Raw genomic sequence first — 13,902 nt, 5'->3', positions numbered from 1 at the left:
GAGAACGTATTTACCTTTGTCACGCGTACTCCATTATTGCAGCCCATTGGACGGAGTGGACGGACTGGTCCACCTGCAGTGCGACGTGCGGGGAGGGGGAACAGATTCGCACGCGGACATGTCAGGACGCGACACCGGATGACGTCTGCGCGGGGCAGGACACGGAGATAAAACCCTGTAACCTGGGGACGTGCAAGGGTAAGGGGACTAATAACATACTAGTAGTCATTTTGAATTCTATCTAGACAATAACATTGCCATTTTGAATTCTACCTAGACATTAAATGAAAACTTTGGAGTTTTAAATACAATTATTAGTCATCTAGCTGAATTAACACAAAGCTTTAAGAGTAAAGATACCACACACAACATACAGGATATGTAAGAGGCGCACTCGTATAAAGATGAAAATAAAGACCATATAGGATTCCTATAATGAATCAAATCTAGAATTAAATTTTTCTTAACCTTCGGCCTGCTAAGGTAGCCATTTAGTACCAAATTTCCCTGTGGTGGGGAGGGGTAGCAGGAATGTGATTAAATAATGTTAGATAATCTCTTAATAGGCTTCATCATCCAACTTGAGGCTAGTGCATACAATTCCCAAGTATTAAAGACATCTAAATAGTAAGACTAACTGTGTGGCCTATGGCATATGATTTTGAATGTGATTTTGATTTAACACGTATGATTTTGAATTAACGCAAATGATTTTATAATTTTTAAATGAACTGAACTCAAACTCGTTAATATCAAAATGTAACAATTGAACGGTGGTATAAGGGCGACATAGGCGTATTTACCCGCCAAACTACAAACCTTGTGTGTCCAGAAAAGGGCCTGTGGAGCCCGTGGTCGGTCTGGACGGCCTGCAGCGCCACCTGCGGTCGCGGGGTGCAGCGCAGGACGCGGTACTGTGAGCTGGCTCCGGCCGGGACCCCCTGCGAGGGACCTTACATCATGAACCGGACGTGCGACACGCCAGTCCAGTGTCCAGGTGGTCGTCGGGCAACCTTTTTTTGCAATACACGTTGCAAAACGCGTTTTGTTAAAATGCTGCATTTGAAATCATGATTTTTGCCCTAAGTTTACTGACAACGTTTTCCTGAAATGGTCGGAATATGGTCGGATAATCCAAAAGACATGGATATAAAAATACTGGCTAAAATGTATATAAACCTGTAATATCATAATAACAATCATATATATGATATGGAGTGAAGCATTAAACTGACATATTGGCGCTAATTTTCGTTCTAAAAACCTAACCCTAACCACCCGCAACCCCACCCCCAACGCCACGCCCCTCCAGCCCAGACCCAGACCCACCCCGTCACCGTTTTGTACATCGGTGGCAATATCTCACTCACTGTGTACCCGTCAGTGTTACATTGCTGGACCCCATTCCTTTCAATTTCCTTTAAAGAGCGCCCATCTCGCCGACCCATCCACTCTTTTTCCTCAGCTAAGCCCATGTGCCTTACAAATCTGACCGCCCCTTTACCCTACCCCTCCTCAAATACATACTGTTTTCCTCACCATGGTGGTCCTGGTTCTGTGCTCTTATGTCTTGAGATGGATACGAATATGAATTCCTTGTCTTTCCCCCCAGCTGCGGGCAGGTGGCTCCCGTGGACGGACTGGAGCACGTGCAGCGTCAGCTGCGGCAGCGGCCGGCAGTTCCGCACCCGGAGGTGCCAGGCCTCCCCGGCGGGCGGGGGCTGCGACGGGCCCGAGAGGGAGTACCAGCTCTGCTCGGTGCAGGCCTGCGACCAGGAGCTGGAGACATCGGGAAATATCCTGGAGAATGGGGAGACGGAGGCGGGGGAAAATAACGGTGACGCGTCAGGGGAAGTCAAGGGTAGGATGCAATTGCAACGTCGATATACCATGTTCCTTACAACATAGAAAGTCGGAAAGCCCAAAAGCCTTCCCTGTCTATTCATAACCCTTAGTAAGCTATTGACATGACAGATATACAGTATGTTTAGATTTAGTCTGGCGAGAAAGAAAAGAATCGAGAAAGAATGAGATAAAACGATGGAAAGAAAGACCCGTCTCTTGTCCAAATGAAACCCGAACTCATCTCCTGCAACGATAGAACTGAAGGCGAAACAATGTATATCATATATATGGATATTTTTCTTAAATTTGGGCGCATTTCCTGTCCAAGTACTGCCAATCAACATATGCATCAGGTAAAAGGAATCGATGAATCAAGCTAAGACCAAAAAAGAAGTGGAAGGAATGAAAAGGAAAAAAAAAACGACGACGACATTGACCTTGGACGGACGCTACGAACCCCCAAACGACTAGAACACTGCCGTCGCTTCCGCACTCTCCTAACGCTTGCCTAACGCCAAAACGTGGATGCATTTCTGTGTTGCAGTTTCCGTCTTTGACGAGATCTCGACAGAAGGCTTCATGAAGCTCTCGCCAACAACAAGTACTACAGCTGCGACGTCATCAACAACGTCACCAACTACGTCATCAGGGGCCAACGTTATCCCAGAACCTCCCACCGTGTCGGGTAACAACAACACGTCATTGTGACGTCATCTGGATGCACCAATCACAACCTCAGGCTTCAACAGCACATCTAGAGCACATATACTAACCAAAGGGTGTTAAGTTTCCACCACAGACAGTGTGTTGGACGGTATCTCAGCCTGGTTCAACGTAGCCCCGCCCCTTTAATTAAACCAACCCACGATACCTAACCAATGATGATAATAACGTAAAATACTAAAAGTTCTAACCGCCCCCAACACCAAGTACTCAAATCTTTACCTAAAATAACAGTATCCTTTTGAACCAACCTGAGTTATCGTTGAAACATTCATTTTACAGAGACAACTTTTGTTGCGTATTCGTACGGAAGAGTTGATATTTTTCGTCCACTTTCAGAGCCAGACAATGGCAAGGCGTCACCAGAAGCGCCCCCTAACGAAGTGTTACCGGACGACAGAGTTGAGTCTGAGTCCAACGAGCTCCTGCCAGCTGAGAAGGGCGCAGTTTGGAGCGAGTGGACGGACTGGACGGAGTGCTCACTCACATGCGGGAAGGGGCAGAAGGCGAGGTGAGAACAGCGATAGCGTTAGTGGCTTTCATGGAATCTGGGGAAAAGGGTATAATGGTACTCTCCAAGCAGAGGTTAGACTCTGTCTGTTTTTTTTAACATTTTTTTAGTCGTTTTTATCGGGCTTTCTATTTTGTCATTTTAGGTTTTGACACAGCAAGATATAATAAAAAAAAATAGAAAGCCCGATAAAACGACTAAAAAAACGTTAAAAAACAACTGGAGCCTAACCTCTGCTTGGAGAGTAGTAAATGGGGGCTAAGTAGTATTAATAGAAGAAGAAAAAAGAGGAAAATGTTTGAACCTAACTCCAACACAGAAATTGGGATAGACCAAATTTTCTACCAGTCTTTTTCAGAAAAATTGGGGGCCCACCAGTTGATCATGATACACGTCATTTTCCGGACGAATGAAACTAGGTTATAGTCAAATGTTACCTTTTTTATCCAGAAGAACACACTCATAAATCGAATGTTTTCATCAGCTTTGTTCGTCATAGAACAAATAGAATGGAGTGTACCAGTCAGAATTTCCCTGAAGAAGGTGACAGACGGTTACCGAGACGTTGATGTAAATAAAGCAATGGTTGCATACAAAGAGTCTCTCTATCCATAGTCATAGTCTTGTAAAATAAAGCTCCTCGTGTCTTCGGTCCTGTCCAGGTTCCGTGAGTGCAGGCTGGATGGACGGGTGAGCAGGAGCGCGTGTGAAGGAGAGAGTCGGGAAGTCGACACCTGCATGGACACTCCTTGTGCAAGTAGGTAACATATCACACAATTCCGTAGGAAGTCATTGGGAAAATTACAAAATGGAACTTCCATATGGTCCTGTATGTTTTCGTATTGTCAACACCATTCATGTCAAGTTTAAAAAGACACTTGAGACATATCCTTATTTCAAAAAAAGTCTGTAACTCAGGCCATCGTACTTCACACGATCTGAAAGATAAATGCCGACTTTTGCATCAAGGCACACTTCCTATCACTCGGCACAAGCGGGGTGGGGTTGGGGGTTGGAGTTGGTATAGACTTCGACGCACTTCTGACAAATTATGACTATTCATTTCATTTTTATTTTATTTTACGAGTGTAGAAATTACACAAAGGCTAAGGCCTGTTATTATGCGAAATCTTAGTGAGTATCTACTCACTAAGCGTTCGACTTACATTTGGGAGGCTGCCCCCTACTGTACTAGTGGTCCTGCATTCCCAAGCACCTTATAACCGGAAAGGAGAGCATGGGCGGGTTTTATAGTTTTAACGCTTCATTTCATTATGCCAACCAGTTGATGGACAGTGGGCCAGCTGGTCCAAGTGGTCGGTCTGCAGCGTGACATGTGGCCAGGGCACGAAGATCCGCGTGCGGGAGTGTAGCGACCCGGAGCCGCAGTTCGGCGGGAGGCAGTGTCCCGGTCGGAGGGGCGAGATAGCCTACTGTAACGCCACGGAATGTCCAAGTGAGTTTAGCATTAGTTGAAACGTGTTATGTCTACATCTTTCATAATCTATTGTGAGCTTAATCTGCTAGCATAAAATTCTATTGTAGTTATATCCCAGTTACTGTTTTTTAACGTGGATATCTTCAACTCAGTTGTCGAAGTACGAAGCTAGCTGCTTACCTTCTGAATCAAGACAAACGAAAGAAAACTAAAACAGACCAAACAAAAACTTCAAATTCTGTTCTACTCGACGGCGGTTATCTTTAAAACTGTTTATCATTTCTACTTTGGTATGATTTGCAAACATGACTGTATGTACATGTGCTGTCGCTATATTCTTGAAATATCTTCATGCTTCACCTAAATTTAGGATCATTACTCTACTTTATCTTTCTGTCTTTTTAAACAAAACTTCAAATTGTGTTCCAGTCCACGGCGGTTACGGCCAGTGGTCGGAGTGGACGGAGTGCCACCCCTCCTGCGGGCGAGGCATGCGGAACCGGACCCGGAAGTGCGACAACCCGCGGCCGCAGTTCGGCGGGGACCGCTGCAATGGACTGTCCACCATCCGGGCGATATGCGACGACAGCCCGCCCTGTCCTAGTAGGTTCACACAGACGCACATACACACGTACAGACACACACGTACAGATACACACACACACATGCATGCACACACGTGCACACACACACACACACACACAAACACACATACACACCATCCGGGCGATATGCGACGGCCCGCCCTGTCCAAGCAGGTTCACACTAATCTCCAACCAGATCCACGGTGCGTAATGTACCAAGTATCAAACTTACCATTTGACTTTGATACTATCTTATGGCACCGAGGATCTGCTTGGAGATTTGGTTCAAACGCACCGTACGGTGCAGACACACATACGTACACTCTCTCTGCCACGCACACACACATGTACAAACACGCACGCACACACACACACACACACACGTAAAAACGCGCGCACACACATACTTACACACTAGGGCTGGGTACCGGTACAGAAAATTCAGGTCCAGGTCCGGTTCAGGTCCAGAGGATCAGGTCCAGGTCCAGGTTTCTCAAATCGTTTTTATCGATAATTGTAGATTTCATTTACTTTTAGTTAATGCAAAAAAGAAAGATCATCAAACTAATTTTCAACCGTCATAATGGATACATTACATCCAACCACTCCTGACACAAGTAAATTGAAATTCCTTGTACTCATTAACATAGTTGACGGTGGTTGGTCGGAGTGGACCACGTGGTCGCGCTGTGCGGCCAGCTGCGGCGTGGGGCAGCAGATCCGGTTCCGCACCTGCAGGCGCCCCCCTCCCCAACATGGCGGCAAGGACTGCGAAGGCTCCAGGAAGGACGCCAGGAAATGCTGGCTGCCAAAGTGCCCGGATCCAGGTTAGGACAGATTTTCTTTATCATATCATGACAACGCCTGGAAAAAAATACTACTTGTCGAAGGCGAAAACTCGACGTTAACAAGCAACTACCAATTTCATAGCTATAGACACTCTGACTACAATTACATGTTCCAGAAAGAAATGTAGCAGTTATGCTCCAAGAAGGAATGGCGCATAATAGGGATCTTGCGGGTTCGATCCTCGGCTAAATCATCACTTGCTCAGCAAAAAAAGAGGACGGAAGTTGAACACACATCGCTTCCGATGGCCTTATTGCCTTCTCACGGTAAAGACGGTACAATTTACTCTCCAAGCAAATGTTAGGCTTCGGCTGTTAAAACGTTTTTTAGTCGTTTTTATCGGGCTTTCTGTTTTGTATTCTATCTTGCTGTGTCAAAACCTAACTGGCTGGCGTACTTAAAGAAAAATGACAAAATAGAAAGCCCGATAAAAACGACTAAAAAACGTTAAAAAAACAGCCGGAGCCTAACCACTGCTTCGAGAGTAGGTACAATTATGTGGCCAAAATTCTAGAGGAACGGCGCGCCAACATCTCCACCAGTTTTTCACCATTTTATCTTACATTGCCTTGTTATCTAATTATAATCTTACGTTATCTTAACCTTTCTTGATTTTATGTTATTTTCCCCCTGGCCAGTAAACGGGAACTGGAGCGCGTGGTCCACGTGGACCGAGTGTTCGGTGTCGTGTGGCCTCGGGTTGGTGCAGCGGACCAGGCAGTGCGACAACCCCCCTCCCCAACATGGCGGCATCTGCGTCGGCAACAGCACCGAGTTCTTAGGCTGTGACTCTGGAGTACACTGTGATGCAGGTAAGCCTTCAGCTGCGCAAATCCTCTCCATACATACTTCTTTTTATCTCTTTCTCTCTCTCTTTCATTCTGGATTACTTTTCCCTTCTTTCGGTATTTCAATTGCATGAAGGGTAAATCTCTTCACCTAGTTATAACCCACGAAACCAAACCTTTGCCTGTGAAAAGTAAGAAAACCGTAACGAAAGGCAATTGACAAATGAAACTGAACATTCTCCTTTCCATCCTCCGTGTTTTGTTTTGTTTTTGTTTTTTTTGTGCTTTTGAACCAATGCCAGTTACAAGGCAAAATTATTAAGTGTGAATTTTATACATGTTGGTAATAACATGGTTGGAGTTTGATATTTTGAAAGAAATACCTCTCGCTGCTGGAGCGTTTTAATGTTTATCTCCCCCATGTTGTATTATAACGGTTACCATTAACGGTATACAGTAAACGGGCAGTGGTCTACCTGGGGCCCCTGGGTACCGTGCGGAGGAGAGTGCGCGGGGAAGACCCTGGAGAGGATCCGAACCTGCTCCGACCCCGCTCCGCAGCACGGCGGGAAGAAATGTGTCGGCATCGGGAAAGAAGGTACATATAGTCCAGAACAATAATCTGCGGTGATGTGTTATTCAGTTTTGCGGTCTCGTATCAGGAGAAACCAGACTGATGCGCATGGCAGAAAAAATGCGAATCCCGCGAAAAGAGCTCTGCAACAGACCTGAGTCAGCTTACAGATGTGCTCTATGTGGCAGAGACTGTCATTCTCGTATAGGACTGTGTAGCCACAGTCGAAACTGTCGGCTGATATCGATTAGGATTTTACCATTGTCAATATTGATGTCTCGTATACAACAAAATCAATGGTAAATGGTCTCAGATTCGTATCTTTCTAGCTCGTTGATGTTAGTACTAGTACATTTATATTTTCATATTTTCTATACGAAAGCTGTAAGTACGAAAAACCTTAGCAGCCCAACCTTAATCTCCAAGCAGATGTAGGCAGTCTCATTTGTAACGTTTATCAAGCTTAAGGTTCCCGGGGCGGCAGAAGAAAGACCCGTTCCTTCGGGAACCGGGAGCTTGCAAGTAGCGAGACGAATGTTCCCGCCTACTGCTTGGAGGTTACCCCAACCTGCCCGTTCTGATTTTCCCGCCCCAGTGAGGACAACCCCGCGGTCCTGTCGTCAGAAGCAGGAGTTCGCAAGGGCCGACGGGAAGCCCACCCCTCCCAACGGTGTGCACGACATCCTGGTGGGGAGGGAGACCGTCCCCGTCTTCTGTGACTTCCGGAGGCACGGAGGAGGATGGACACTCCTCATCAACAGGTCAGATGGTACCTAATTATCAATAAATTAATACAATCAGTACAAAACAGAGATGTATATAGGAATAATGAGGTATGTACGTGGGGAGGGAGACCGTCCCCGTCTTCTGTGACTTCAGGCGACACGGAGGAGGATGGACACTCCTCATCAACAGGTCGTTTGATAGATCATAAATACCTTACAAGATGTCAATACAAATCATATGACATACTAAAACAAGTTTTTCACAGGATCTGGAAGTATACAGAACAACTTCCATTTGTTGAGTAAAGCGCCCAGGATATTGGAGTTGACTGAAAGTTATGCTAAATCTGAATTCTATAGGGTGTCTTGACTGCTGAACACAGCCGCCACGCCACGTCGAGAGTTCGAGGCTTTTTTATTTTCCTTCCGCGAGAGAAAGTAGTCCGTTCTATGACTTCGGGCGTCAACACCCCCTACAAGAAAGCTTATCCCAGGAGTACATAACCTTTTATCTTACTAATTTCAAGTTATTTACAATATTTTAGACTCATTTGTTATGTCTACGAATTTTTGAACCGATAGTGTATCGTTTTCCCGTCAAAAATACGGCCCGAAATCTCGTGATTTTCGTGTAATTTCCCCTCATATTTTTTACCTGTTGTAGATTTCAAACCAACAGGAATTTGGGACCACAAGAGAGAGCAAACATTGTAGTTTCTGTCGGTATAAGACTCATCATAGATTTTGAGGGCGTAATGCAAATGCCGCCAATCTGCGCGAAGCCATGTCATAATTTTGACTCTAGAGTAGAACGCCCCCGATTTGACTTTTTCAGTAATTATCGACTCTGGACAGGTCTTCGTCCCATAGATATCAAATCTTTGACCGGAACCAAGTTAACAGTGGTCCCCCGTATATAAATTCCAACTTTCAAGTTGATATGCCAATCCGAGATGATATAAATCTAACTTCAAAAGTTCTAACTGACTGCCGTAGCGAACCGCGCGCCGTTTTGGGACAGTTCTACGTTCCGTGACCCCCGGGTGTTGGGACTACTTGCAAGAAAGCTTGCTGCTTGAGTTTACAACTATCTGTATTCATCATTTCATCGCATATACAACTTTGAAGCTTCTCACTTCACTCCTTTGGATTTTTAGCAGATTTGTCTAGCTGTATCCATTTGATTTTATAACCTGAAATCAGTTGATTTTAGTGCAATTTCCAACGCTTTTTTTACCTCGTGGCAGACTTGAAAACAAACGGAAAATTTAGTGCACAGAATAGTCCGAATTCTCTTCTTTCAGTAGGTACATGACATGCTATCCATTTCGCGGTAGTAATTGGGTTTTTTCCCAACCGCGCGAGGGCACCCCATCAAAGGCATTAAAAAAAGAACGCTTCCTCCCTTGCGTCAACGCCCGTTCTACGGAGCCCGCGCCATACACGCACCGCCGTATTTGCGTCCTAATTGTCGTAAGACCAATGTAGCATTTGCTAATTCAGTCCGTCTCAACACTGTTTAATTCTATATGCGTCCTCTGACAATACCGGAAATGTCCATCGGTACCGCAACTTGTGTTAAAAAGCCAGCTGTACTCGAATCAGCTACACCAACAACTTGCAGTATTTGCGCGTAAAACAGTCGATAAGGTGACCCCGATAGACATGGACTTTCAAACCTTTCCAAATTTCAAACCAACAGGATCTTCACATGACTTGTAGTCGAAGAGTCGACAAATCTAATTCACTTGTCATTAAAGATAGAATCGAGGGCGTAATGCAAATGCCCTCAATGTGAAATTCGTCGAAATTTTTGCCCCGTACGACACCGCCATTTTGCTAATTTTACTATGTAACAAATATGACCATGAAACTAACTTAAATTGCCGTACAATTCCACAAAAACGGTTTATACAGAGAGCACATGGTGTTCCCTTCTTGTACATATAACGTAATCTTTTAAAATGGCCGCCAAGTAGGTTTAAAAGAGCTGTTAACGTCGGGTGAAATTTCATCCAACTGTCACGCGACAAGCCTTTCCTTAGCAACGACGTTGCTAAGAACCGCGGAACACTTCGAACTGCAAATAAAAACGGTTCGATTCGTGTTCGATTCACTACGTGGCTTGGCGGCTGAACAGCAACAACGTTCTATGATTTTTTGTATACGATTATGATTTCCTATTTACAATTTCCAAAAGCCAAAAGATACAATACCTACACGATAATATGTGGTAATGCCCCTTTAGTTGTAAGTGTTACTTCAAAGTGGCGTGGTCGTAGAATTGTAAGCAAGCTTGGAGAGAACCATTCGCTGACAAGGATGTAAGACAGCATTTTCCATATAAAAGATGTATTACGATCATACGATAAACGTGACCAGGTAATCGTCTAGTATGTAAAAAAAGTCTTCTAAAATAGTTGCTGTTAGATACTATACTACATCTTGTATATCTTGCTGAGGCATAGAATTGTTTTCATCCACAGCATGACGACGCGAGGCTGGGAGGGTCACGTGACCCTGAGGAATCCTGACAGTCCCAACCTGTCCAAAGACTACTCCATCCTGAAGTACGCCGACACCATCCGGGATACAGGGACAGAGGGCTACTTTGAGGTACGTTGTGAATATTTATAGTTTACAGAATTGAAATTAAACGGCATGTATGAATGTATGTTGATATGATGGATAAAATGGGCGTAACGACTGGTGAATTCTAATGATCCGAAACTGTGCTTTATGCCCATTACTCACAAATAAATTTAAAAACATAAATGTGAATGGAATAGAATAGAATTTAAAAAAATCTTATGATCCCATCAATTTGTTAAAAAACATGAAAAACATTTCCATAACAGCATAGATGAATTTCATACGACATATTCATAATTCTCCCAAGATTAACTAAGCAAAGACAAAAATGTCTTATAGACTAAGGTCAAGGTACGCTGCCTACATATCTTTAATCAAAAGCGTTCGACTAAAAAGCACACCCCTTAAAAGGCACTGATGCCCTAACAATTAAACCTTTATTTACTTATTGCTATTTATCATTTATTGTTAACTCAAAGCATCAGTTACCATATTCTACTTCTTGTATCGCTATTTTTTTCCATGTAATACTTTACTATTCATTGTTAATTCAAACCATTTGATCTACCTCACTACTTCATTATCCTATTGTATCATTTGTTTGCTATGTATTCCTTTGATTTAGTACTTTTCAGTACCAAATTCGTTTAATCTAAAGGAGATTTCCATGCTTCTGCCCTCCTCCTGCACATGTTTTAACCTTTTTTATATCTTGTTCTATGAATATTTTATGTAAATAAATAAAAGAATAATTTAGCAGCCTTGTGCTTTACAAAGTTGTAACTGCACCAAACTACGAGCAGTACCGCATTGAAGCCGACGACATCGGCAAGGGAATCCTTCGCGTTTTACCAATTGTTCTTGTATAATTTGTTATGTAATATTTTGTGCAAATAAATACATCAAATACATCAAATCGAATCAAACCAACGATTTCGAATATTCTATTATAAGCCTTGTGCTAAGCAAAGTTTTGACCGATATTTGCCTTGCATCGCCAAACAGTACCGCATTGAAGCCGGCGACATCGGTAAAGGCATCCTGCGCGTTTAGAGGAGGAGGGCCTAGTATAAGCTATCCTCTCTTTCTGCACGTTTTACCCATTGTTCTTGTATCATGTAGTATGTAATATTCTGTGCAAATAAATAAATTGATCTACTGACCTATTAGCCTTGTGATTTACAAAGCATTAACTTGTTTTCCTTATTACACCAAACTACGAGCAGTACCGCATAGAAGCCGACGACATCGGCAAAGGCATCCTGCGCGTGAGCGAGAAGTGGGGCGGCATCTGGCGGGCACCCAATAACTACACCTTCACGGCGCGCAACTCAAGCCAGCAGGGCATCGAGCTGGTTTGTTTGTTTGTTTGTTTGTTTTGTACAGAGAAAGTGCAATCAACGGGTGACTATGCTAATGCCAAAACATACATGTAATAACTTTGATATACTAAATATTTGAACTGGTTTATTTGCTTACTTTTTGTACAGAAAAAAAAAATTGCAATCAAATGGTGAATATGCTAATACCAAAACATAAATGTAATAATGCAGATATACTAAATATATACACAGTAGACAAAGACAAAATAAAGTATTACTTTTTGACACAAAAGCTCAAAAATGACTGATAGATACGAGAATTGAAAGAGGACATGAGTAAGCTTATTAATATAAATAGACTTTTATGTGAAATGTCGCCCAGTCTCTCATTGCAGTTTTTAACTCTGCACAATTGCTTGAGATAAAATGTTTGGCAATGTGCTGTATGTTTTTATTCTCTCTTTTTTTTTTACTTAAGTTTTGGGTTTCGCTTGAGTAAAAGCCCCCTTTTTCCGACAGGTGGAGCGCTTCCCGCCAAGACGGGACAACGACAACATCGACATGCGCATGCCCTGGATCCCCCCTCCCACCGACACGTCACCAGCCCTGCTGACGTCATCAGAGCGGCGGTACGAGTATGACTGGTGGGGGACGATCATTTCTAAGCATCGCACAGGGTCGTACTACACCAACCCTATCCACCCCTACCGACCCAACCCCGTCAGAATTCTATACTGGATGAGAGAGGGTAGAGCTCCTATATACACCAAATCGTAAGATATGCGTAACCATCTATGTTAAAGTTATGAAATATTTCGAAAACAAAGCTATAACTTATACCAGATTATCAAACTATTTACAACTTCGTTTTACGTAATTTACGCCCACCTAAGTTTCAAAAGATTTTTTTCTCTCCTTTTTTCTATTTCTGACATAAACGTATTAGTAGATCAAAGTTGCCAGGGTGTCTATATGGACTTGGACTATATCACCTATGAAAGAAATACGACTGTTTTCTTTACGTTTGTATGTGGATTTAATACTGAGACTTAGCTAGGAGTTAATCTAAGTGTTAGTTAGGTACTCCCTACCAGGGTAGCGATATACATGTAACGGCGTCATTTGATGTATTACTCGCAATTCGTTCTCGTTACGAGCAGGTCTGACTAGAGCAATGCGATGAACTATGGTTATATCATTATCTTTGTTTTCTGTAAGAAGGTGTAAAACATTGCAAACGTGTGTAAGAAAACAATACCAATCGAGAAAACTCAGTGTGGATTTATACTCATCTTGTTAAGGACAGAGAAGTAACTGTGCGGAAGGATGTATTCAGGTATGTCTTCGATGTATTCAAATAGGGCTGGTAAATATGTTACTATGGACTGTGTCGTGATAACATTTGCTGTTCAGGAGTTATAATTTTAGCAATGTGCAAGAGGCAGTCAGTGTTGGCGACTATTGCAAAAGAGGAGGCCGCGTGGTATGGTTATTTGCTATGTAAATATTTGATTCCGCATATACGATGTACTTGTGTAATGTGTGTCTATTATTCAGCGTACCTAGGGACGAAAGGCATATCAAAACAATATTAGCGAAAACGTTCGCATTAGCAATATGATTATATACAAAACAGCGTCTGCTTGTTTTGTGTTCATTCTAATTTTAGAATAATTAAAGATATTAACTTATAGCAAAGTTATAGTCTTTTCCTAAACATTGGACGAAGATTTCTAATTTTAGAATGCTGCCTTAGGCTGTATGATAAGTGCTTATTTCTCAACACGATCATTTAAGAGTTTACCTAAAATAATACACTTCATGTTACCTGTATTCCACATATTATTCTGTTCGTGTAAAGCTCTACGTGTAATGCTATTTGTACACTGAGAAATAAAATGTTTTATGTTTCTCCTTCCCTATTAAAACAGCCTGATTCCTATACAACAAA

General features: G+C 42.9%; 2 protein-coding genes across 2 annotated transcripts in view; both read left to right on the top strand.

Annotated features, from left to right (window-relative positions):
* LOC118408314 (SCO-spondin-like) overlaps window positions 1–2,720 on the top strand; it is a 24,777-nt gene extending 22,057 nt beyond the window's left edge. Inside the window, exons 28-31 of the mRNA XM_035809006.1 lie at window positions 43–198; window positions 833–997; window positions 1,613–1,861; window positions 2,390–2,720. Coding sequence (XP_035664899.1) covers window positions 43–198; window positions 833–997; window positions 1,613–1,861; window positions 2,390–2,553 — 734 coding nt within the window. The 3' untranslated portion in view covers window positions 2,554–2,720. The remainder of the gene's footprint in view (window positions 1–42; window positions 199–832; window positions 998–1,612; window positions 1,862–2,389) is intronic.
* Window positions 2,564–13,902, top strand: LOC118408313 (coadhesin-like). The gene is made up of 12 exons (XM_035809005.1): window positions 2,564–2,593; window positions 2,910–3,079; window positions 3,742–3,836; window positions 4,365–4,535; window positions 4,947–5,120; window positions 5,752–5,928; window positions 6,589–6,762; window positions 7,196–7,336; window positions 7,908–8,073; window positions 10,524–10,653; window positions 11,856–11,984; window positions 12,471–13,902. The coding sequence occupies exons 1-12, from the start codon at window positions 2,564–2,566 to the stop codon at window positions 12,726–12,728; spliced, it is 1,815 nt and encodes a 604-aa protein (XP_035664898.1). The 3' UTR covers window positions 12,729–13,902.

The sequence above is a fragment of the Branchiostoma floridae genome, unplaced genomic scaffold, assembly GCF_000003815.2.
Source record: "Branchiostoma floridae strain S238N-H82 unplaced genomic scaffold, Bfl_VNyyK Sc7u5tJ_1569, whole genome shotgun sequence".
Lineage (NCBI taxonomy): Eukaryota > Metazoa > Chordata > Leptocardii > Amphioxiformes > Branchiostomatidae > Branchiostoma > Branchiostoma floridae.
Note: the sequence above shows the minus strand (reverse complement) of the source record. Positions and strands in the feature narration are given on the sequence as shown.